At 37.8% G+C, this 25,956-nt stretch overlaps 1 protein-coding gene across 1 annotated transcript in view; it reads left to right on the top strand.

The window, feature by feature from the left end:
- CFTR (CF transmembrane conductance regulator) overlaps nt 1-25,956 on the top strand; it is a 144,553-nt gene that overhangs the window by 75,106 nt on the left and 43,491 nt on the right. The window contains exons 13-21 of the mRNA XM_073328163.2: nt 206-292; nt 1,224-1,953; nt 3,547-3,675; nt 6,902-6,939; nt 8,415-8,680; nt 10,901-10,980; nt 13,823-13,973; nt 16,038-16,265; nt 20,388-20,488. Coding sequence (XP_073184264.1) covers nt 206-292; nt 1,224-1,953; nt 3,547-3,675; nt 6,902-6,939; nt 8,415-8,680; nt 10,901-10,980; nt 13,823-13,973; nt 16,038-16,265; nt 20,388-20,488 — 1,810 coding nt within the window. The remainder of the gene's footprint in view (nt 1-205; nt 293-1,223; nt 1,954-3,546; nt 3,676-6,901; nt 6,940-8,414; nt 8,681-10,900; nt 10,981-13,822; nt 13,974-16,037; nt 16,266-20,387; nt 20,489-25,956) is intronic.

A 25,956-nucleotide genomic window follows, 5' to 3' on the forward strand; every position in this document is an offset into this window, starting at 1 on the left:
CAAGGAAAGGCTTTATTAAAAGGTGAATTATAAACCTATTTAATTCTGAACACTGATTCCCTATAAATAAGCAGTCTAGATTCTTATGTCTATTAGTTACAGCTGTTATGAGATTCAATTTTAAAAGCATGCATTTTAAACGTAACTTAAATTGAACAGGTAGATAGTAGTGAAAGCTAATTTCATTTCTATTTCCTTTGTTTAGAGCAGTATACAAAGATGCTGATTTGTATCTCCTGGATTCTCCTTTTGGCTATTTAGATATTTTAACAGAAAAAGAAATATTTGAAAGGTACTGTATGTTTTCTGAGGTTTGTTTCTGGGAGTTCTGTCAAGCAGCACAATGCAAAGCACAAATCCAAGAAAGAAAACACTCCCTCCTCTATTTGGCACAGAATTTGTATTAATATGCCCAAAATATAGAAGTGGTCAAAATGATACATAATTTTTAGGAATGATTTTGGATGCTGTATCCAAAGCCATGTGACAATACATTACCTTTTGGATAGCAGGCATCTTATACTCATTAAAGCTGCCCATACAGTAATTGGACATATTGTAACTCCTATTGCTTATTCATCCCCAGATACAGTTATATATATTCTCTCTCTCTCTCTCAAATTACACATACAATATTATAGTGAGTGTGTGCATGCATGACAAGTGCTTGTAGCATATTATCTTAAATAGTTTAAAATAGTTTAAATAATTATCAACTGTTTCTTGGGTCTTGGTGTTCATAGAAAATAGTATTTTGTCCTTTTTTGTGTAAACCCAAACAGGCTGGTCACCCAAAAGGACCCACTGACCAACTGGACAGGAGAGATTGACAGCAGACTGGGCAAGCACATATGTACCTAGGGGACCCCCCCATAGGTCTATTATACAATAATTCCCTGCTCTCCATGAAGTTTCCCAGTCACATCTGTGTGGTGTATGAAAGTTTTGAATGGCTGAGAGTGGGGAACTTACAAGCAGCTCAGCTGCGCCACCATTACATTGAGCCTAACTAGAGGCCAGTGTCCATTCTTCTGCTCACCCCCCTTGGCACCACAGACAACACTAATTGTGTGTTCCACCCATTTCTCTGCCATAAAGAAGCAAATGGAGTAAGAATGGAAGTGATGAAAGTAATATGAAAGCATGGAGAGAAAATATTGAATGATTGCCCTGGTTTTAAAATGCTTATAATTCTTTTGTTTTTGTTTTTGTTTTTTTTGTAGCTGTGTTTGCAAGTTGATGGCAAATAAAACTAGAATCCTGGTGACTTCAAAACTTGAACATTTAAGGACAGCAGACAAAATATTAATTTTACATGAAGGAACCAGCTATTTCTATGGAACATTTTCTGAACTTCAGGATCAGCGCCCTGACTTCAGCTCAAAGCTGATGGGATTTGATTCTTTTGATCAGTTCAGTCCAGAGAGAAGAAACTCAATTCTGAATGAAGCTCTCCGACGGTTTTCCATTGATGGAGATGGAGTGGGTTCCCGAAATGAATCCAAGAAACAGTCTTTTAAACAAACTACCGATTTCAATGAAAAAAGAAAGAACTCCATCATTATTAATCCACTTAATATTAGCAGAAAGTTTTCATTAATACAGAAAGCCCCAGGACAGGCCAATGGGATAGAAGGTTATAGTGAGCCACCAGAAAGAAGGCTGTCTCTGGTGCCCGATTCTGAACAGGGGGACGTCATTCTGCCTCGGAGCAATTTACTAACCACAGGGCCCATGTTCCAAGGACAGAGGAGGCAGTCTGTGCTGAACTTGATGACCCGCACCTCAATTAACCAGGGACAGAGCTTTTACAAAAAGGGAAGCATATCTGTACGTAATATGTCAATGGTCCCCCCATCTAACCTGTCTCTCAAGAGAGACATCTATGCTAGGCATTTGTCTAAAGACGGTGTCTTGGAAATAAGTGATGAGATTAATGAAGAAGATTTGAAGGTAGGTGCTGATTTGTATTGCCCTTCTTCTTAGATGAAATACTTTGCTGATAGCACTGAGCACTACAGTCCTTCTGTGTTTTCCACCTTCCTTGTAATGCATTATGTGGTACTGCTCTGTAGAGTGTCCTTTATTTTTCTATCTCAAATACCAGTTTGAAATTTAGTTAAAGAATTTATACATAATCTGAAAAAATGATTCTAGGAGGACTCTTTTGTTGCAATATCACTGCATCAGACCCTCAAGCACAGCTCCTGTCTACTTTATAACAAGTCATGTACAATTTTTGAAATCCATCTATTCCCTTACAGTTACTGCCTTTTTAGATTAATTATGTGGAAATGAAATTTGAAATCAAGTTTGAAACTAAAGTTTGTGTGATTTTTAATCTAAGAATCAAGAGTAGACATTTGAAATATTAATTCATGGAATAAATTAAACCAATTGGAATAGTTACACACACTGAATGTAGATATTCAATATTGCAGCTGATTAGGCTACAAGTTTATAGTATTTGATTTATAAAAAAAAGCACTGAATTAATTTTACATGGTGATGCAGTCACTGGAGAGAAGATTATGCTGGATTAGTTATAGTATAATGGAGTTTCTGGTAATAACTTTGTAGTTAAAACACAGATGAGATTTGCACTTAAAACTCTATTTCACTTTTTAATGAATGAATTTCATTTCCAAGTTTGGCAAAGTTGCTCTTTGGAGTACAACTGAAGTTTTCTAGGTCACTTTCTGAATGAAAATTTTGTACTTTTATTATTATTAATTATTATTATTATTATTGTTACCGTAGTGCCTAGGAGCCCTACTCATGGACCAGAACCCTATCATGCTATGTGCTGTATACAATGAAGAAATGCTTAAAGCTCGTTATTATTTAAAAATTAGCATTTCTCACCTTTTCTTTTGCCTGAGTGATCTTAGCAGAACAGAGATTCCTCAGAGTTTCTTTGAAAGCTCATGTGTAGGTAATGTTTGAAGAAATTAAGACATAATTGAGCTATGTTTTTAGCAATAGTGTATTGATCTGAAGATTGTTATTATCAGGCTGTGTCAACAGCTCAAGTGATTTTTAAGTGGTGTCTTTATGCAAGAGGTAACAACAATTATCTTGCGCTGTATGAATAACTGATTTTTGGTTTGGTGACCAAACTAAAAAAAAAAAATTAAATTGTTTCAGGTCAAACAAAATGTTTTGTTTCTTTTGATTTTTTTTTACCTTTAAAAAAATCAATATGGATGTAAAATTCTAAATGGATTTCAAATGGGAAAGTCAAAATGAAAAGTTTAGACTTTTCTTTATTTTTTCTTTTTCTTTTTCAACTGAAACAATTCAGCAAATTCTGTATGAATTTGTGAAATGTTTTGGTCAACCTGAATATTCATTTTTCAGCAAAAGGTTTCACCTAAAAAATGTCACTCCTCCCTACAGTCATCATTCCTCCTCTCTGGCCAAACTGAATCCTGCAATTCTGTCACTTAAAATGAATCAGTGCAGGAGGGATTGTAGTCACATATCAATAGTTCTTATGCCTAGAGGTGGTCATTCTAATCATGTTCTTATCAATTATCTTGGCAGGAATGTTTTATTGATGATGCAGCAAGCATGAGTGTTGTTACTACCTGGAATACATATTACAGATACATTACCACCCACAAAAGCTTGACTTTTGTGCTAATTTTGTGTGTAGTAATCTTTTTAATTGAGGTAAGACTATTCTGCTCTTAATATCATGTTATGTTTGTTCAAACTGTGCATTCTTTTGTTTCAAATATAAAAGTATTTAGTGTCAATATTTTTGCATATGTATTTTTGTTGGCTGCTGACTTAATTGCTGATGAGTGGTGTTGGGATATTACTTTTTTGGTTTACTGTTGTTTCTCAAAAACAATGAGTTAGTGCAAGGCTGTACAAGAGTCCATAACCCCAAGAGCTAGATTCACACAAGGAATCTGGAACTCAAGTCCACCATTTAGGCACAACCGAGATCCTCCAACCGCTGCTTAGCTGCAGCCTCTCTGTAGGAGGCTACATTTCCACCATTACATTTCCCTAGGCGCCTAAGCTTCTACTAGTGAGCATGTGCACAGATTCCTTAATCTAGGCACCCAAGTGCCTAGCTCATGTGTAAGCCCCAGACAGATCCTCATACTAGGTTTTCACCTGTCTATTGACCCTTTGGATCCAATCTGGTGGGCATGCTCAGAGCATTCCTAAAACCAAACAGGTAGAGGAGGAGATGTGGGTGTCTTCCTTATAATCTGCAGCTCAGTGGTTTCTGCACTCACCTGCAACATGGGAGACCCAGGTTTATCTGCCTGATGTGGAGCTGGGATTTGAACTTGCGTCTCCCACCTCCCAGGAGAGTGTCCTAACCACTCAGTCTCTCTCTGAATCATTAAAAGTCAGGGCCCAGATTATTTCTGGTTTTACTTTTCCTACACTTGCTAATTTACTAAGGCCCAGCTTCTCTGAGGTCTTCAGGCATGTAACTCTCATTGATTTCATTGGGAATTAGGCACCCAAATACTTTCGAGAATCTGGGCCAAAGCCAGTTTGCCTTTATGCAAGGGTTTGCAGCCTCAAAACAGAAAGAGAGGCCCCAGCCAGAGTGTGCACAGGGGCTTTGGCATGGTAGTTTGTCACTGAGTGGAGTATGCTGCTCAGTTAATTGTTAGAAACCTAAAGAACACCTATTAGGTCATTTAAAAAAATTAAAAACCTTTATCTAACTGGAAGACAAAACCTATGACATACTAATATCCACTCAGTAAAATCCCTGTTTAACTACAGAGGTCAAAGACCAGTGAACAGATTAACAGGGTGGGGAATACTTATTCAATTATTGCACAGAATGTATTTAGTCCCCGGTGGATATGTGCAGCATGACAAAATTTCCAACCCGAGTGAGAGTTACATACTCAGCAACACAGTGTTCCCTCTAATGGCTACCGCATATACAGAGATTTATGATGGGCATGACCGTTTAGCAGTAGAGACTTTACACTTCTAAAGTGAGAGAGTAGCGTCAAGTAAAAAGCTGAGAAAGGAGCCCTATGCGGCAGCTTACACTACAGATCAGTTGTGGGCAACCTGCGGCCCGCGGGCCGCATGTGGCCCATCAGGGTAATCTGCTGGCGGGCCATGAGACAGTTTGTTTACATTGACCATACACAGGCACGGCTGCCCACAGCTCCCAGTGGCCGCGGTGTGCTGTTCCTGGCCAATGGGAGCTGCGGGAAGCAGCGGCCAGCAAGTCCCTGCAGCCCACACCACTTCCCACAGCTCCCATTGGCTGCAGGGAGCTGCAGGTGGCTAAGCCTGCAGACAGTCAACATAAACAAACTGTCTCGCGGCCGGCCAGCGGATTACCCAGAAGGGGCTGCATGCGTCCCGCAGGCTGTAGGTTGCCCAGCACTGCTACAGATGCTACCTTAAACCTAGAAGAATGAGCTATTCTAGATCTAGAGGTGCCAGATTCATGACCCAACCAGGGCATTATTACAAGGAAAATGTACAAGAACTTACCTTTTGGCCAAGTGTTGTATGTGTGCACATTTTCAAGAAGCTCATGGTTCTTAATGCCCAACTACAGAATCTAGAAGCCAGAGTTGCTGAACTGGTAGAGCAGAGGAAGAAGTGGATACTCACAGAAACAGCATGTAAGGATTCTGTAAAGCAGGCCCACCTCAGAATTGGCTCTCTGCATCCCTCAGATGAGAACGCTGGTCTTGTAGTGGGAGGCAGCCAAGGTGGAGATGGGATTATGGCTGTGAGACACAGGAGGATGGGGGGAGATATTGATTACTAGATTATTATGACAGCTCTTCAGTAATTTATCTAGCTGGTGCAAAGATGGCAGATCTCATGAGACATCTAAAACAAATTTCTGATAAGTATTGGGGTGTAATCTGTCATAAGGCATATCTTGATAGCAGTGATGGGGGAGATATGAGAGAGATGACCTAGGATCTACATTTAAATTACTAGGAATAAGGTTTAAGTATAAGATCTATCCAGTAGATTTTCTGAAATGCTTCCAGTATCATCAGATTAACTCAACAGGAGGCTCCCCTAGGTCTCAGTGGATAGATAAGAATTCAGTGTAGAGAGGAGGCTCTATATTTATTAGACACTGAGGGCTGTCATTGGGGGGCAAGGAGAGCCTATACAGAAGGGATGAGTTCCACTTTAAACAAAGTGGAACTTTATTGCTGGCACAGCAAATTAACGGTGTGTTGAAGTATTACTTAAAACTAGCAGCTGAGGGACAGGAGACATGCTGAGGAACACTCAGATCAGACAAAGAGATTGGTCAGAGAGAGTGACAATACTACACTAACTCTGGTAGCAAAGGATTGGACAGAAATTAAAGCTGAACTGAACTGGAAGAAGAGGCACAGACTGAGCTCAAGGGGTATATTCCTGAAAAGTAACAGTGTCAGACAAATGAGTTAAATAAAATTAGTAATGTGTTGAATTCTTTACTGTCACTTTAAGTCTTGACACATATTTCATATCTACCGGGAAGCAGTCTCACTGTTCGAGTTGTTAACAAAATGTAATAATATTTAAAACAAAAGAAATGTCCAAACATACAGTAAGGGTCCCTTGTCACCAAGAATGCATTTCAGCAAATCGCTGTTAATCACACAGTGCCAACAAATATAAAAGGTGCTTTGGTACTTGAATGCTCATAAAGTGTATGTATAAATGTAGTTCTCCTTGGGAGGTGCACTGAAGGGTTTCCTTTGGAAGGAGGAACAGAAGTGGCAAGGTGTTTGCTTCAAGGAAGTTTGAATTTCATCCATTTATAATGTTCTCTGTACAAATAATGATGCAATAAACAATTACCATAATTGTGGAAAGAAGAAAAGGGAGTAAAAGAACATAATGTAACAGAAAAAAATAATCGTATGTTCACTGATTGCAGGTGGCTGCTTCTTTGGTTGGGGTGTGGCTTCTCAAAGAGTAAGTATTGTCTGCATTTTATTATGGGCTTGGGGATTCTCTTTCTGCTGTTGCTTTTTGTAAAAAAAAAACCCAAAAACCTCTTAATATTTGTTCATGAAGATCCTTAAGGCTAGTCAAAAACATATAAGAATGGATATACTGGGTCAGACCAAAGGTCCATCTAGCCCAGTATCCTGTCTTCTGACAGTGGCCAATGCCAGGTGCCCCAGAGGAACACGTAATCATCAAGTGATCCATCCCCTGTCGCTCATTCCCACCTTTAGCAAACAGAGGCTAGGGACCCCACCCCTGCCCATCCTGGCGAGTAGCCATTGATGGACCTATCATCCGTGAATTTATCTAGTTATTTTTTGAACACTGTTATAATCTTGGCCTTCACAACATCCTCTGGCAAAGAGTTCCGCAGGTTGACTATGCATTGTGTGAAGAAATACTTCCTTTTGTTTGTTTTAAACCTTCTGCCTATTAATTTCATTTGGTGACCCCTAATTCTTGTGTTATGAGAAGGTGTTAATAACACTTCCTTATTTATTTTTCTCCACACCAGTCATGATTTTATAGACCTCTATCATATCCCACTGTAGTCGTCTCTTTTCCAAGCTGAAAAGTCCCAGTCTCATTAATCGCTTCTCATATGGCAGCCGTTCCATACCTCTAATAATTTTTGTTGCCCTTTTCTGAACCTTTTCCAATTCCAGTATATCTTTTTTGAGATGAGGTGACCACATCTGTATGCAGTATCCAAGATGTGGGCATACCATGGATTTATATAGAGGCAATATGATATTTACTGTCTTATTATCTATCCCTTTCCTAATAATTCCCAACATTCTGTTTAATAAGGTTACTCTTATACTAATTCACTGAAGTGCTTTTGGCCTTACCCAATGTGGTTATGATACAGATAAAGCATTTTGTTTGTTTAGTAATTTAGTTTGGCTTAATTCTCAATTAAAAGATTTTCTTTTTTAGAAAAGGATGAATTTCCTACTAATTGGGTAGGTTAGTTTTTATTAAATAACTCCTAATAAGGTACCTTGTTCAGAAGATATTACCAATATAATCCATTTTTCATAATAATATAGAGGGGAAATCAAAGAGGACTCCTAAGCATATATTAATGGCCTAGTTCCTGTGTATTTCCTTATCAAATCATCTACAGTGTATGTGTATGAAACAGATTTTAGAAGATACCGTAGATTTTGATAAGCACTCATGTATCTGAGAAGTGATAAATAAGGTATTTAGCACATTGATAGCTGAACACAGGGATGAGAATTTAGGCTTAATAGAATATGGAGTGACCAATTAGTTGTGTTTTGTACATGGAGGTTGATGTTCAAGAAAGAAAAATCACCCATATGGATTTAGGACAAATGGAGCTTGTAGATACTACTTGTGTAATAATTATAGTAACAGGAATGAAGATGCTTTTTGAACTTACTGTATTTTTTTTAAATTGCATTTCATAGATATGCTGCAAGTGTGGCAAATGCAACAGAGGCAAAAAATGCCAGCTCTGATGTGTCCAACAGTGCTGCAGTGATTGTCACCGACACTAGCAGCTACTATGTCTTCTATATTTACGTGGGAGTGGCAGATACCCTGTTTGCCTTGGGAATCTTCAGAGGTTTACCCCTGGTGCATACTCTTATAACAGTTTCTAAAACTCTTCATCAGAAGATGCTGCACGCAGTTCTTCAGGCACCGATGTCAGTCGTCAACTCTTTGAAAGCAGGTAGTCAAGTTAGAAACTGACTGACTTAATTATTTATGCCTTTGATTTTAATTAAAGAGTGCTTCATTCTGTTTAAAGGAAACCATTGTTTTCTCTACCACCTCAGTTCAATTTTAAATGTTTGCTACATCAAAAGTAAAGTATGAATCTTGTAGAACATCTTGACTGCATTTTAAGTACCACACATTTTAGATGTCTGCGTTGGTTTTGAAATATCTCCTTCAGGTTTTATAAAAGTTGTCATAAATATAAAGGGAAGGGTAAACACCTTGAAAATCCCTCTAATTGCTCTTAGGTAAAAAACAACTTCAGGTCTGTGAAGACTTGTGAATTTCCCTGCAGGAGGTTAACTACTCTGCCTTTAGGTAGAGAAAAACTCCAGCTCACAAAAGACTTTTGTCTCTGCTCTGGCCCCCAAGCAGAGACAAAAAAAAAATAAAATAAAATACCTCTAACTGCTTTCAGCTTAAAACCTGCTTTCCAGCAGCCCAAAGGAAAAAAAATATTTCCTTTTAAAATCTGTGCTTCTGGTTCAAAAAATCTCAAATTGATCTCAAAATGATCCCATCGCTGTGCCACCATGTCAAGGTTCCTTCCCCACTCTGAAGTCTAGGGTACAGATGTGGGGACCTGCATGAAAACCCCCTAAGCTTATTTTTACCAGCTTAGGTTAAACTTCCTCAAGGTACAAACTATTTTACCTTTTGTCCTTGGACTTTATTGCTGCCACCACCAAGCGTCTAACAAATATATCACAGGGAAAGAGCCCGCTTGGAAATGTCTTTCCCCCCAAAATCCTCCCCAAACTCTACACCCCCTTTCCTGGGGAAGGCTTGATAGAAATCCTCACCAATTTGCATAGGTGAACACAGACCCAAAAGCTTGGATCTTAAGAACAATGAAAAAGCAATCAGGTTCTTAAAAGAAGAATTTTAATTGAAGAAAAGAGGAAAAGAATCCCCTCTGTAAAATCAGGATGGTAAATACCTTACAGGGTAATCAGATTCAAAACACAGAGAATCCCTCTAGGCAAAACCTTAAGTTACAAAAAGACACAAAAACAGGAATCTACATTCCATTCAGCACAGCTTATTTTCTCAGCCATTTAAACAAAACAGAATCTAACACATATCTAGCTAGATTACTTATTAAGTTATAAGACTCCATTCCTTTTCTGTTCTCGGCAAAAGCATCACACAGACAGAGAGAGCCTTTGTTTCTCCCCACCCCCCAGCTTTGAAAATATCTTGTCTCCTCATTGGTCATTTTGGTCAGGTGCCAGCGAGGTTATCCTAGCTTCTTAACCCTTTACAGGTGAAAGGCTTTTTCCTCTGGCCAGGAGGGATTTTAAAGGTGTTTACCCTTCCCTTTATATTTATGACAACAGTGTAAAAAAACCATAAAAACAGACAAGAGCTGAGTTCACTTTGGATAAAACTATTGTATAAAATACACAGTCAGCTCTGCAATAAGTAACTGAAGGTCAGATTCAGATACCCTTACTCCAGGTAATCCCACTGAAGTGGATGGAATAAGGTGCTACTCAGCATGAGTAAGGGTATCAAAATCTGTCCCTAAAGTTGCTGGAGATTTTGTTACATAACTAATACAGTAAGTGCCACTGTCATCTGTGTATAAAATTCCTGTCCTATCCTCATTTACTGGACTATACTTAAAAGTATATAGCAGGAGACACTAGTGAATAGAAATGGACCAAAATGAGTCTCCATTTCATATAACTCCTTCTTATTACTAATTCTCTCAACATCATTTTGCACATTAAGTCTGCTTGGAAGTCAGGAAGCTGATATTTGGAAATTAAATACCATGCTAATGCACAGACTATCCATATCTATTTCAAAATCTATTGCATGAGTGGTACAGCCTGTCTGCGTTTGTCTCTCTTCCCCTATCCCATCTAAGCATGCATCTTCTATTGCACTAACCTATTCTGCATTTTCCTGGGACCTCACTAACTAAAATAAAAGCTGTAGGGCTAAATTCAGCCCTGTTGTAAGCAGATGTAACTCCATTAACAATAAGGGAATAACACTTATGCCAAGGCTGAGTTTAGCGCAAAAACTTTAAAAACATCTCTCAGTTAACATTTCCATGTGCAGAAAACCTATAGTTTTAGTTAAAGCTGACATCTGTAGAACATATTCATGTAACAACGAGTCCTTTGCCTGTTGCTTTATTTCTGTTTTTTTCCATCTGTAGGTGGAATACTTAACAGATTCTCTAAAGATACAGCCATACTGGATGACGTACTGCCACTTACAATATTTGACTTCATTCAGGTTTGTAAAATCAGAGTTCTAGATATATTTGTTTATTTAGTCTTCCCCTGCAGTCACACAGCATGGATAACATATCATATTAAATAAAAAGAACTAAGCAAAAAATTAGAACGCAACATTTAGCTTGTTAGATTCCCCCCCCCCCCCTTCTATTTAGCTGTAGGCCATGATCTTAGCAGGATTCAGGAAACAATTGGACATTTAGATGGATGAATATCTGCAGAGTTACGGTAGTAAATACTTTTTAAAAAGGTTTTGGAAAGGATATAAATTCCTCATGCTTCAAGCCAGCTGCTAATTACTGTGGGTTTGGTGGAAACATTGCCTGTGGCGAGGTTGTTCCATAACCTGCATACTACAAGGCTACTTCCTCTGAAGCAACTGGTACTAGCAACTGTCAGAGACAGGATACTGGACCAATAGACCATGGAGTAGATCCAGTGTGGCAAGTCTTATGTTCAGGAAGAATATATGAAACTTCTGGAATTATAGTATTTTGACATGTCAAGAGGCAACACTGTATTAAAAACTATATTGAAATGAGAGAAATATGCAGCCGGATTTTGATGTAGCCCAGGAGTTGTGTATTACAACTTAGGAGACTTGACTTTAGAAGCCATCTAAGGGTCCATGCTCAGGCCATTGAAGCTCTGATGTATAATGGTGAGGGTTTGATTTTGATAAGGAGACCAGTTTACTGTCTTAAATGTTTTGGTTAATTTAATTCATGTACCTAGTACAGCTGGTTGGGAAATTTCCATCGGAATGATTTTCCAGTGGAAAATGCCCTTTTCACAAAAATCGGCAGTTTTCCATGGGAAAGTTTTAATTCTGAAAAAAAAAAAATCAATATTCTGTAGGCAGAAAATGAAATTGACAACAGCTTTCCAGGCAGGCAGCCAGCAAGAAGAAAAATTCCATTTCTCCTGAAATGGAATTTCTCAGAATTTCTGTCCCATAAAAATGTGGTTTTTACTTTTCATCCCATATTGAGATACAAACTTTCTTGAAACCTTGAAGTTTTCCAGGGGACAGAAATTCAGTTTTCTGAGTTTAAATTATAGGTTAAAGGGAGATTAAATTACAGTCTGTGAAGGGGAAACCCTGCTTATATTCTATACAAGAAATACCTATTTAGAAGGGAAAAGAAGCACCTACACAGAGCACTCAAAGGAGGTTCTCATAACTAAAGAGTCAGTTATGAAATGTAACTTGTATCTCCTGCTGAAGCAGTCAGTCCAAGATCCCATTTCAAACCAGATAAGCAGTATTTAGGATTTCAAATAGCCAACCTCTTTACATTTGTATAACATAGTAGGGATTAGGCTTTAGTATAATGTTATTCATTATAGTGACTTCACAAAACTACTTGAAAACATGTACATTTTTAAAATTATACCTCTAGATCTGCACTATTAAAAATTGAACTTTTTATGAAAATACAAGGGTGCTTATGGAGCTATGTGTGATATGGTTCGCTGTGGAAGTTCCACTTAGATATACAACTCCATTTTATACATTAGGATGTTTCAGGCAGGAAGCACCCATGTTCAGACTAAGAGGGTGCTCCTCTCTCAGAGGCCGCAAACGAGATATCCTGAGCAGAGTCGTGATTTCACACTGTTTGTTCTTGGACATTACTTTTCTCATTGTATGCTTAAATGTCCCGTTTTAGTTTTCTTCTCTGTTTTCCATTTTCCATTAACATTTTGCTTCAGTGACTATGATCCATGAAGCCATTTCCTCTACAGACTGTGGCCCAGATCCTGAAAAGTAACTCCCAGTGGGAGTTAGGCAGCTAAATACCTTTGAGGATCTAGGCTTGTCTCACTTTTCTACTTCTATTGCTCATGCAGGCAAGATCAGATACAAAAATGGCACAGCAACAGTAAGGACAGTGTAGCACAGATTGATAACCTCTGCAGAATTCGAGAGAATGATAGGAACCTGTGTTAAAGCAGGGCCATGATGGGACTGTATGATTCCATGTGGAGTCTTTGATTTGGGAGTTATATAATTTGTCTGAATTTCAGATGAATGGTTCATTCTCCTCTTAAGATTAGAATGGTTGTTACATTCCGCATTATGAAATAACGAGCAAACACAACTCTTGCATTATCACAAACCAGTGCAACACAGCCTGCAAAATTATAACCCATGCTTCATCAGCCCAAAGATTCACCTCTTAAAACAAATGTAAAATACAGTGAAGTATCTCATTGTTTACCATTGCAGCTGCTACAATAGGTGTTTGTCCATAATCCTTGGTGCTCCTATTCAATTGCTTAGATTCCAGATGAGGATTTTTTTAAATTAATACTTAAAAAAAAAAAAGTGAAAGATAGGAAATTTTTCCCGAGAAAAATTTATGTTAATATAGTGTTTGTGAAAGACACCAGACTGAGATAATCGGAAACTGAAGTCCTCTTGTACAGTCACAGACATCAAGAGCAGCAATTGTGCAAATTTCTTTCCAGCGTGAAAGTTAATTCAGTGTCCATGGCTATTCAACCCTCACTTTCTGCTGAGATTGCCAGTTGTCAGGAGGTTTTATGGTGATATGAATACTTGTCTGCTAGAAAATTATTTGAGACTACGATTTCAAAACTGAACAGTTTTCAGTCACTTACTGACTGGGCCTGGATTCAACCAGTGATTTAGAGGTGAAAGTTATCACCTTTTTTGCAAAGCAGTTCTTGCTGTATCTAGAGGCCACTGATTTACTTGATTGAAGTAATGAAGTTGAATAGTACATAGGCCTCAAGGGGTGATTCATCACCAATCTCTAACCTGTAAAATCAAAATGTACTGTATCAATACTATTTTTTCTTTCCTCCTACAGTTAATACTGATTGTGACTGGCGCCATAATAGTAGTCTCAATTTTACTGCCCTACATATTCCTGGCATCAGTGCCTGTGATAGGAGCCTTTATTATGTTAAGGACATATTTTCTCCGCACTTCTCAGCAGCTGAAACAACTGGAATCTGAAGGTATGTGTGATGCTTCTCTGGGTACCCACTGCTGTGAGTCACCTTGTTGCCTCCAGAGCGAGAGAAACTTGCCTGCGACAGCTGAGCGATAGCTCCCCATCACAGCCAGCTTGTCATCCCCTCAAGTATTCTCATCTGGGTTACACCAGCCTTGCATTTGTTCTGTAGGTAGTTAACAGATGCACCCCAGCTCCTGAGACCCTTCCAAGTATCCCCCTGTCACTGGTTACTCATAGAAATACCAGGTGTGCTGTCCTCAAAGGAACAGAACACACCAGCTTGTTAGATTCAACTCAGGGCCAATACTTTGATTTACAACATAGCACTTCAATATATTTATAGTTAAAACAAGAGTAAGTTTATTATTAAATAACAGAGATTCAAAGTGTTAGAAAGACAAGGTATTGGAAACAGTTGGTTACATATCAAATAAAACCATAACACACAATCTAAACCTTAGACTAAACTAAAATTATTTCCTTGTCTTGATAATTCTAGCTTATCCCAAAGTCAGCATTTTTCAGCAAGGATTGTTGAGATCTCTTTTTCCCCCAAGACACAAGCCGTTCTCACAGCTTGTCCCCTCAGTAAAACCGTACAGGACTGTCTGCCTTGCCTCCTAGAAATACCCACAAAGTTCATTGTCCTTACTCAAGATAACCCGCTGTGGCTTGTTTTTTCCCCCCTGTGTGCCCCTCGCCTGTTGATTTCACATCTCTTCATTAATTTTTGACTTTGTGTGTAAATGGAACATATATTGTATTAGGTTACATCAGAGACAGGGAGAGAGAAGCATTTCTTGTGTTAGAGAAAACTTGTTTCTTCACCTCTGTTGGTGACACAGACTTTAAGGACACACATTTCTGGTACAGACATTTAACTCCTTAAATATCATCCATACAAACATGTTGCAACGATGATGAGGATGACATAAGCTTTTATTAGAGAACTTACATGACACTCTTTGGTGAACTAAAATGTTCATACCAGACTCAGGAGACACCTGTAATCTCCTTGCACTCCCTGTGTACCCCTTTGCCAGCTGGCATTAAGAGGTTCTGGGGTCACAGTAGAAGCAGCCACATTTGTAGACACCAAAACCCACAACAAATAAATGGAGAAGCAATTTACCCTTTCACCTTTTCTTTGCCTTCTCTGGTGCAAGATTCCATTGTCTGCAGGAGCAGAACATTCATCTCCCCTGATAGCTTATGCTATTACTCAGCCAGCAAATAAGGAGTTCCCTCCTGCCAAAGAGTAACGAAGAAAACAGATTTAAAGTTGGGCATCACTAGTGCAGCTGAAAATAAATAATGACCTGAAATACCATTTTAATAAGATTAAATGTACTTGAAAATTTGAGATCAGGCTTCGTTGGTGCTCAGCACCTCTCAGGGATAGGTCCTTTATGCAGAAACATATTTAGAATATGTAATGACAATGCTATTTTAGAATTTTAGAAGCAAGGATTTGCTGGATCATTTATTCAGACAATGTTGTGGCTTCAGGACAGACCTTCAGCTCCTTAGCATCTCAGTCATGAATGTCAGATATTGATGATTACCTTTGCTTTTGGTTAGGGACAGGCCTGAATTGTGAAGTTCAGAGGGATCATTACTACTTTTGATGTGTTGCAAAACTTCTATTACAGGTTTGTCGTACTCTGCAATTCAGAGCGATGAGGCATTCTCTATTTGTTAAAAACCTTGCCTTGCTTAGTTTGCAGAATATTAAGAAATTCATTTTTGTTGGTTTTCCTCCATGTGATATTTCACTGTAGCAGGGATTTCTACAAGTAATTATACTGGCTGCAAAAAAAATTAAATGTTCACTCATAGATTATACATTGAATGGAATTTCATCACATTTATAGGACCACGAGTACCATATATCCTGTTCTATGAGTATGTTGATGGTATTTGTGAAAGAAAAATAAGATACATATAATTTAAACAAATGAAGATAGTTATATTATTGAGTGGGATTGGGCTTTTAGGTCATTTCTATTCTGAAAGATACTGAAGGATGAATGTTTACAGTGTTTTTAATCTAAATACTTTACAGCCCGGAGTCCAATTTTTACACATCTTGTTACAAGCTTAAAGGGACTATGGACACTAAGAGCTTTTGGGCGACAGCCATATTTTGAAACCTTATTTCACAAAGCGCTGAACTTACACACAGTGAACTGGTTCCTGTACCTGTCCACACTGCGCTGGTTCCAGATGAGAATAGAACTTATTTTTGTCCTCTTCTTCATTGCTGTGGCATTCATCTCTATTGCGACTTCAGGTACAGTAACTTTACTGAGAGATTAAAATGAAAGCTTTGCTTCTGTTTAAGGGGCCAGATTTAGAAATTATTGCAGGTTTGTAGTATAGGCTGAAAACAAAGCATTAAAATAGCAAATTTATTGTTATTCTATCAAAATATTGTGAGTTATCAGTTAAAATAGAAATGAGGTAATTATTATTATCTAAAATCTGATGTTTTACAGAATTGGCTGAAAGGGTTAATTTGAAAGTAATATCCAGTGAAGAAAAAACTTGTTAAAGTGAACCAAAAATTTCCTACTCAGTACTGTAACTATTAAAAAAATTCTCTTATGTTAATGCAACTGTGCACCTCCATACCAATAAATGTGCTCTTAATCTGTAGAGCTCATAGCTCTTAGCATAACTAGATTAACATTACTGTTCCCATATGAGAAACAGAAAGATTCAGTGAACTGGATCAGGTCACCCAGCAAGTCAGAAACAGAACCCATGTTTCCTGACTTCCTGCCTAGCGCTCAAACTACTGAGAGTACAGGTTAGCACCTGCCACCCAGAATCCCTGAAATGCTCACAACTAATTATAAAACTATTTATGTTATATGCTCTCACCATCTCACTCATTGCTGAAATGCTGCCACTGTTGGATAGAAGTTGGCGGCCTTTGACCAGCATAGCATCTGTACAGTTTAAGATGGAAGGTGAACATCTAAATGAAGCCATAGAGAAAATGTTAGTTAAATATAATGCATTTCTTCAGAAACAGAATGCCCCAAAGCCTGTCTGCTTTGGTTTCTCTTTGCATGTTAAAATTATTGAGCCCTGTGCAAAACACAGCAGTTTTACTGAGTTTTAATATATGTTATTGTTATATGTATATTTCAGTTCTTGTTCATGTGCATTTGTCCCCCTCTCCCAAATTTTACATTGAACTTTGAATTCAAGTCAGTAAAATCAAAGCAGATTGCACGCAAAAGCATGAGTTTTACCTGATTTTAGGGAGAAAACCACAACCCCCCCCACAAACTATTGCATTGCACAGCTCTAATACTAGTGAATCAGCAACAGCGCTTTCAGACAAAAGATGTGCTTAGAATGCTAATGCATTCTTTGCCACATTAGATTTCAGGACTTTAGTATGGGAGCCACATTTGTGCATGGATTGGAGAGAAGGGATAGACCCTTCTCCAGGTTGAAACTGTTTTTTTTTTTTTTAACAGTTAACATAAAAAAAGGACATGAAAAAAATACATGCATCTTATGGTGGCTATTTGCAGAGCCCTTCGACAGAACTATAGCCGTGTATTAATTCCTAGAATTCTCCTCTTTTCTCTATTCTGCATTTTGTATTGAGAATTTTCATGAAAGATATACAGTAGTTTAAAAAGAACATATTAAACAGAATAATCTTAAATACTGAGTATAGAAATGATTGAGTATTTAGCTGAATTTCTTATTTAGTTAATAACATCCACATTGTGCTAATTAACACATTTGTAAGAACCCATTAATTTGCAAGGCAAATGTTGCTTGATTTTTACTTGTCCAAATACTTTCAAAATAGCATCAATAAATATTAGGAGAGGGAAAATCAACTCCGTAAGTAAGTCAGTTTCATTTATTTGAATATCATCATTTACAAAGAGGTTACCATTAAAGAGTCAAGATTTAACAGCAGCGGTTCCCACAATAGTGGTAACAGTATTAGAGATACCAGAGTTAGGGTCCTGTCTTATCGGGTACGGAATGCCACCTGTGAGATGCAAAGTCGGGAGGCATTTCCTATTCTGAAAATAAGGGAAAATCCTGATATTGCAGATACCATTGTAAAGTAATTCTTGGAAGATGTTAACTTTAAAGGTGACCAAAATACCTGGACAATTTCATTGTGATGCTATACTGCAAAAAGTATTACACCTAAATTTGTTATCCATGGTATTTAGCTAAATTTTTTCTCTAGGACAACACAAAATATAAATTGTTTGATGCCTAATCCCATTCTTATTGGGATCAATGACAATACTTCCGCTGACTTCAAATGACAGAAAGATAGGCCCTTGTCTACCTGTACAATTATATTTCAGTATTTGTTATATTTTAAAATTGAGAAAAACAAAATATTAAAGACAAAAAACATTAATTAAATATTCTTCCAGATATAGTGTTTTAAATTGATCCAGACTCTATCCAGAATGTGGAGTGCCAAGGTTTTGAGCTGTGTCAGACAGGAAGTCTCTCCTTTGTATATTTACTTGAAGTTCTACTGCCAAGTATTGTATATTACATGTACAGTTTTCTAGCACTGTGATTACCAGAAGCTTGACACAAACTCAGGAGAGAAGGAATTTAGAAGAGTCTTTTTTGCATTAGTGTGGCAGTGTTCTGCAAAAGTGTACTGTAGACTGTTTTCAGATAGTTTGGCACAAACTATACTTTGCACTTAACGATCTCCCTTTTCATCTAAGGAGCTCAAAGCACTTTACAATCATCAACTCCAAGACAACAAACTTCATTAAGGTGGAGTTAACTCCAGACCACCACTTTGCACCATCTATAATCATTACTGTGCAGCTAGATTTCAGACAACACATTTGGATTTGGATGAAGTTTTACAGTTGTGTATTTGAATAATTTAATTTGCAAATTCAATAATGTTGTGCTCATTTAGCTGCATTAATACATTCAGCAAAAGCAAAGTTCAGATATTCAAATTTCATCTGCCCAGATTCATTTTTTTTCATTTTATCTGTTTTTTAATGAGAAGTTACACAAATTTGTATCGTAATGCTCTATCTCCTTTTACACCTTTAAAAGGGACATTATCAGCTTAAAAAGAATCACTGTCTGAAAATGTTTGCCTACTTTACTTAAAACTAATATTTCAGGGGACTAACTGAAAAGTTACAGGGAAAAATCATGAGGAAGCAATCTTCACTTTTCTCCCTTGTTTGTTTATTTTGTGTAAGCACTTTGTATATAGTCAAGTTCATATTATTCAGGAACACAAACACAATTTTAATAAATATGAAAGTTTGATTGTGCGTATAGATATAGATATGGGCAGGCAGACAGAATGTGGTAGGTGCAGTACCTGAAACTACTCTGAATTTGTTTTCTGAAACTGATCAGATTTTAAAAGGACCATGTTCCTTTTTATTCTTCAGATTTATAATTACTTTGATAAAGAGAACAAGTCTATAAAAAAACGTACAGGAGGTTAGTTTTTGAGGCAATGGACAAACCAGAGGAAGGTAGCTGTAGTGTAACCAAAACTTTTATCCAATTTGACATTTTAAGCCCTGTATGCAATGGCATGTCAGATTCAAAACAGAACCATGGAGGGATTACAGTACTCATGACAGTCTGTGTGAATTTGCTGAGAGGCAGCTAAACCCTACTGATATTAATGACCATCAAACAACCAACCCACAAAAAGTCACAGCACCAACTTTCAGTAAATAATAAGAAAAATTCGTTCCCAATTTGGCCAACAGACGAAACCCCAATCTTCAGTTTGTGGACTAAGCAGTTTGAATTATCTTGGTGGTGGTAGCATTAAAATGGAACTCTAGTCACAAACCTCTCCATAATTAATTCTTTTGACATCTGGATGTGACAGATGAGGCATTTTATAGATACCTAGAGTCTAGAATGAAAAACTTGAGGGCAAGTAATTAAGGTCACATAGGGCCTGAACCTGTTCCCAATTTAATTCAGTGCTAAAATTCCCCATTAACTTCCATCAAAACAAGAGCAGATCCATAAGAATATAAGAACAATCATACTGGGTCAGACCAAAGGTCCATCTAGTCCAGTATCCTGTCTTCTGACAGGATACTGGTGAGGTGCCCCAGAGCAGAATAGGTAATCATCAAGTGATCCATCCCCTGTCGCCCATTCCCAGCTTCTGTCAAACAGCAAGTCTAGTATCAATGTCAGGAATAGAACCCAGAATCCCAACTCCCAGTCCTTTGCTTTAATTGCTAAAACATGCTTCCTCTTTGAACAGCGGCAGTAAAAAAATAAACACTTTTACTGGACATTCACATTTTAAGATATACATACCCATTTTCTCTGCTAGCCATTGGCTTTTTATTTGCATGTAATCATATTTATAAACAGTTTTCCCCCCTGCCTGCAGGTGAAGGGCAAAGCAAAGCTGCCATTATTCTAACTTTAGCCATGAATATCATGAGCACCTTACAATGGGCAGTAAACTCAAGCATAGACGTGGACAGTCTGGTAAGTATAGAAAGCAGCTTGTTTTTATTATTATTGTTTGTTATTATTATTTGTTATTATTATTACTACTTTTCAGTAAAATTGTCTTGTCTTGTTTACTGGTTTGTTTTTGAACTATGTGGCTGCAAGGCAGATATACCAAAAACCTCCACTCACAGTTCTGCCAGCAACAGTCATACTTTTTCACTGCAGAGACTAATTTGTGTGGTGATTCCGAGTTCAAAGTCCACTGGAATTATATATGTTGACAACAAATAACTTCATGTGGGACTTCAAAAAACAAAGCCAGATAGATTTGAAGTAGTGAGTGGAGAATGTCAAAAAGGATTGGATTTGTTTTGCAAAGACCAGGGCTTATCCAATGCTTAATAGTCTATTTTAGGAATTTATACTGCCACCCAGCGGTGGGGCATACAAGCAACTTCCAAATAAAATTAATAGCAATTGTGAAGGCCCTAGTGAACTTCCTGGAGTGTTTGTCACTTCTTCCTTTTTGCTACATAAACTCTGCTTGGGGTATGGGTTTTGTTTTTGACTTTGATTAATTTACCTCTTCTAAAGATTGATTTGTTTCAGAGTAATTTGTATTTTTATTTTATTTATTTAGGGTCACTTGTGGGGTTTTTTATGGGGAGTAGAATGTTTGACACAATGTTGACTCACAACTATCTAAACTTTTTGAGAGACAAGGTGGGAGAGGTAATAATGCCTTTTACTGGACCAATTTCTGCTGGTGAGAGAGACAAGTTTTTGGGCTTACACAGAACTCTTCTTCAGGTCTGGGAACAGTATTCAGAGTGTCCCAGCTCAATACAAGGTGAAACAGATTGTTTAGCATGAAGGAGTTAATACAAGTTATAAGAGACTATTCAAGGTGAAATGGGCAGTTCATACTGGGAATAAATTTTTGAAGCTGAAAAAGTAGGCTGAAAACTCCTAAAAGAGTATGTTTGCTCATGCAATTTCCAGCCTTTTCACTTCTGACTAGAAACTTAGAAGAGTGAAAAGGAGGTAGGGAAGTTATCAGACTATTTCACTGTGTTAATTGCATCTACCTTGAATGATGTGCACTACATGATCTACTTTAAAACATCCTACTTTAACAACAACATCCTGAGGCACCTAAACAATTACACCAATGGTATCTTATTAAATAAAGCCCGCGAGCAACATTACCTAGTTCTACTTTCTCCAACCCTTTGATCAGTTAAAACCATTTCAGCAAGAGCTTGGGAAACAGGTGGGTCCTGACTAGATCTCTAGGTCACCAAATCTTGGTTCATTTGCATTCAATTGTTTTTTTTTATAAAGGATGGGAATGGTTGGTGTTGGGGATAAAGATTTGCCAATTTGTTATTTTTAACAAGTCAGTTCAGCCACCCATTCTGAAGCTAACCCTTAAGAGCCAAAAAGATAGGAATTAACCATCTACAACATATGGTCCCTCTGCAACATTGATGACTTGTGGTCATCTAGAAACATAATGTACCCAGAGAGGTGCATATTTCTCCCCGTCCACAACGACTTCATCATAATTCTGCTCTTCTATTACATCAGACCAGCGCGTCTCCTTGAAAGGTATGTATTCTTATTGCACAAGAACCTTGTGAAACCAGCTAAAGTAGGAATACCGCCGCCTTCAAAACTCTTAAAAATATTGATACAACCTCTATGGCAACAGCTTGTTTACCATAACAGTAAGATGCATAAAAAGGCAACTCTTTTGGATGGACTGGTGTTAACCAAAACATCCCCTTGTTTTATGTTAAGGCATGAATGTGATAGTAGCAATCTCTCAAAAATATTTCTATTCTATCCATCCCCTGTCCTATTTGTAAACTTCTTTTTAACTCCAGGAGACACAGTAAGGCTCTTTTTTGCAGAAAAAAAATATGTACAAAAGTCCTCTTCACACACTATACCTTTCAGTGTTATTATTAGAAACAGAAGATGGAACTGATATTTCACAAAGGGAACACTAGTGCCTGTCCTAGCCTGCAAAGAGTGTTTGATATAGTAGCACTTAAGTAAGGAAGATTTCTCTCTTTATTACTATTTTTAATGACACATTGCTGTAAAAACATTGGCTGGTAATAGCAGCCAGGCAGTAGCAAAAACAAATCCCCATGTTTTTTGCAGAATTTTATGAGCACTTCCCTATGCACATAAGTAGCTCTTTCACCCCCTGCCCCCCGAAACATTTGCTATCTCTGTGATATTGGTGCTTCTGAAGTGCATCTATTATCAAATCAGAGATGGAAAAGGGCCTGCCTCCATGCCAAATCTACTCTATGCCTCTTCTAGTGAAGGGTTGCTCCCAACACTACAGTTTCTAATGCCTTTGTCCAGTCTAGTTTTAGATGTCCCAAGTGAAGGGATTTCCACAGCTTCTCTGGAGGGCTTATCCCTCAGGCTAATAGATCTCACTGTCAGGATTCTTCCCTGACATGCACCCCCCTTCTCTCTCTGCTAGCAGACAAGGGATAATATCACCACAATCTCAAGGGAATATTACATTGTACTGCATATAATGATGTGTATTTATTATTCTTAATTCTCTGTATTACTTACAGCCACCAAACAGGTATCTGGTCCCCACTCTGCTAGGGGTTATACAAATAGCTAGTAAAATATCTTGGCCCCAGAAAGCTTACAGTCTTGTTGCCAGAGCCTGCAAAGATGTAAACATGTGCTTAACTTTGTGTTAACTTCATGCCATTGAAATCAGTGCACAAAGTACTGACAATTCTTTTTCAGGATCAGGGTCTTGGTTAATGGCAAGATGCAACAAGTGGATGAAACAAACAGATGGGTGGTGGGTGGGAGAACAGTGATATGAGCATGTGTATGCATTGATTGAACAGTGCACACAATTGTGAAGAAGAATTAGGGAAGTACAATAGGAAAAATACATGTCCTACACCTAGACTTGGGGCAAATTTTAAAAGCAAAAACAGTGTTAGTGTTAAGAGTTGAGTCTGATTTTTCATTTTCTTTTCAAAAAATCATTCTTAACTTCAGATCTTTGGATTTTTCCTGTAAAAATGTGATAGTGAACTAGATAGAGCAGGTCACAAATTTAAGTTGTTCCCTCCCGCATTGAAAAATTGAATTTTCAGTAACCTGTGGAATTTGTTGCCAGGGGATGTTGTGAAGGCCAAAAAGTATAATTGAGTTAAAAAGATTAGATAAACTCATGGAGGACAGATCCATCAATGGCTATAGTCAAGATGGTCAGGGACACAACCCCATGTCCATACACCTCCAACTGCCAGAAGCTGGGACTGGACGAAAAGGGATGAATCACTCAAAATTACCTGTTCTGTTCACTTCTTTTGAATTATCTGTTACTGGCCAGTGAAGACAGGATATTGCGCTAGATAGACCATTGATCTGACCCAGTATGGCTGTTCTTATGTAACACATTTTGTTGAAAATGTCAAGCAGCTCTAATTTGAAACAATTTCACTGAGATTTTGAGAGCTACAAAGGTAAAACCTAGGCTGCACTGGAGGCTGTGAGAGAACAGTAACAAGGCGAGGAGGTTTACTCTGTGAATCCCAAGCCCTTCTTTCTATCACACCTGTGCATCCGAGGTTGGTCTGTAGTATCAATCTTTTTTTTAAATTGCCAAGCATAAGTGAGGAATCTGTATACATCAACCCCATCTTCAGTTTTCTTAACAAGATTCCTGAAATAGTTCATAGCATTCACTCTCCCAGTGATGTTGCTAGTTTCTACATATTAAACTATGGGATTTCCTCACCATTATTCAGATTATTTAGCACCCTTATTATGATAGTATTAGCCTTAGCACACAAGAAGCAGCATACCAACCGCTCTCTCTCTTATCTAGAGCACAGATGTCTCAGCCCAGGGTCCTAACAATTGATAAAGATTTATTTTCTTTTTCTTTCTGATGGCTCTTTTCAGTGTTTGCTGCTTGATCAGGTCTGTTATCCTCTTTTGGCCAATTATCAGTCCACTCTGGTACCTTCTCTTCCTCAAGAGCAGAATATCTCTTGTTGGGGACTAAACTGAATCTTGCACATAATGTTTCCCTTCCATTCTTAATATATTTTCTCAGTGCACAGTTCCTCCCCTCTTTCTCCTATGTAACTCTCTCACCCATTATCTTCCAGAAATGACGACTTTGCTAGATAAAAATATAAAATATAGATAAAAATATAGCCCTTATGCAGGGCAGGACACATTGCATAGCTTTCATATGAGATCATGCTGGATTTCTTCATTCTCTTTCCTCAGGACATTACAATTTGAAATCCCTCAACTTATGGTGTTCTCTCAGACTCCAGACACTTATGCCTCTTATCAGAACTTTCTTGGGAATGCCCATAGAACTTACCTGTTTGTTCTTTGCTGCTTAACATCTTATTAAATATTAGACTGTCCACTGATAAGGTACAGCTGAAAACACTATAGGTCTTTCCTTTTTAGGCAATTCATATTATGAATAATAAGAACAAGAGGGTACAATCAGTCAGTAAAGCTCTAGAAAGGACATGGGTATTATTCATTAATACCTTTGCTTGTATATATCCACTGGAATCTATGGTATTACCATTGGCTAGAATTTTAACTAGTGTTCTCATCTGCTTCACCGCAATCTCCTTTAATCCTTCGGCAACACTAACATCTAAGATGGGCCAATATGAGGGTTTCATAGCAAATTTTTAATATTTCTCATGGGGGTGTTTCCCCAGCCATTCCAATAAAAGATTGTAAGTTCAAGGTGACCTTGCTTGGCTTCAGCTGCTAATGCCCTTAATGGTCTTTGAAATTCTCTTTACACTGTCTCAAGGCTTTATCTGCTTTGCCACTTTTTATAACATTTGGTCAACCTAATATCCTTCTATTGTTTCATTTATTAATATCAGTTAATTAGATTTCTCTCCTGACTTTGGTCATTTCTGTCAATATCTTTTTTACTTGATTTTAGCTCTTTTTCTTATCCTACCAGCAACTCCTGTGATATTTTTAATTGAGCTGATTTTTGTTTTTTCCTCCACAAGGAAACAGAAAATCTGTTTTCCACTGAGTGCTGCCTTTGCAGATAAGGCCTGAGCTAGACCCAGAGGAATGTTTTAATGCTTTACAACCTCCTCCTTCATTTATGTGTACCTTGTAGTAGCAGTGCTTGAACTGGAAAGTGGCAGTTCCTTTTATTAGGAAACAATAAATTGTCATGCATTCACTATTGCATGCCAAGATCACTTTCCTAAGGAAATATTAACACCCCCCCCCCGCCCAAGGGAGACACTAATAACCCACTTGCAAAGTGTCACATTGCTCTACCCCCTGTACATCAATAAACGATTAAAGTAAGAGATTATGAATCATCTTCCTCCAAGATTCTAAGGCTAGAAGGAATCACTGTGATCATCTAGTCTAACTTCCTGTATAATATAGGCCGTAGAACTTCCCCAAAATAATTCCTTTTAAAACTA

This window comes from Lepidochelys kempii, chromosome 1 (genome assembly GCF_965140285.1).
Source record: "Lepidochelys kempii isolate rLepKem1 chromosome 1, rLepKem1.hap1, whole genome shotgun sequence".
Classification (NCBI taxonomy): Eukaryota; Metazoa; Chordata; order Testudines; family Cheloniidae; genus Lepidochelys; species Lepidochelys kempii.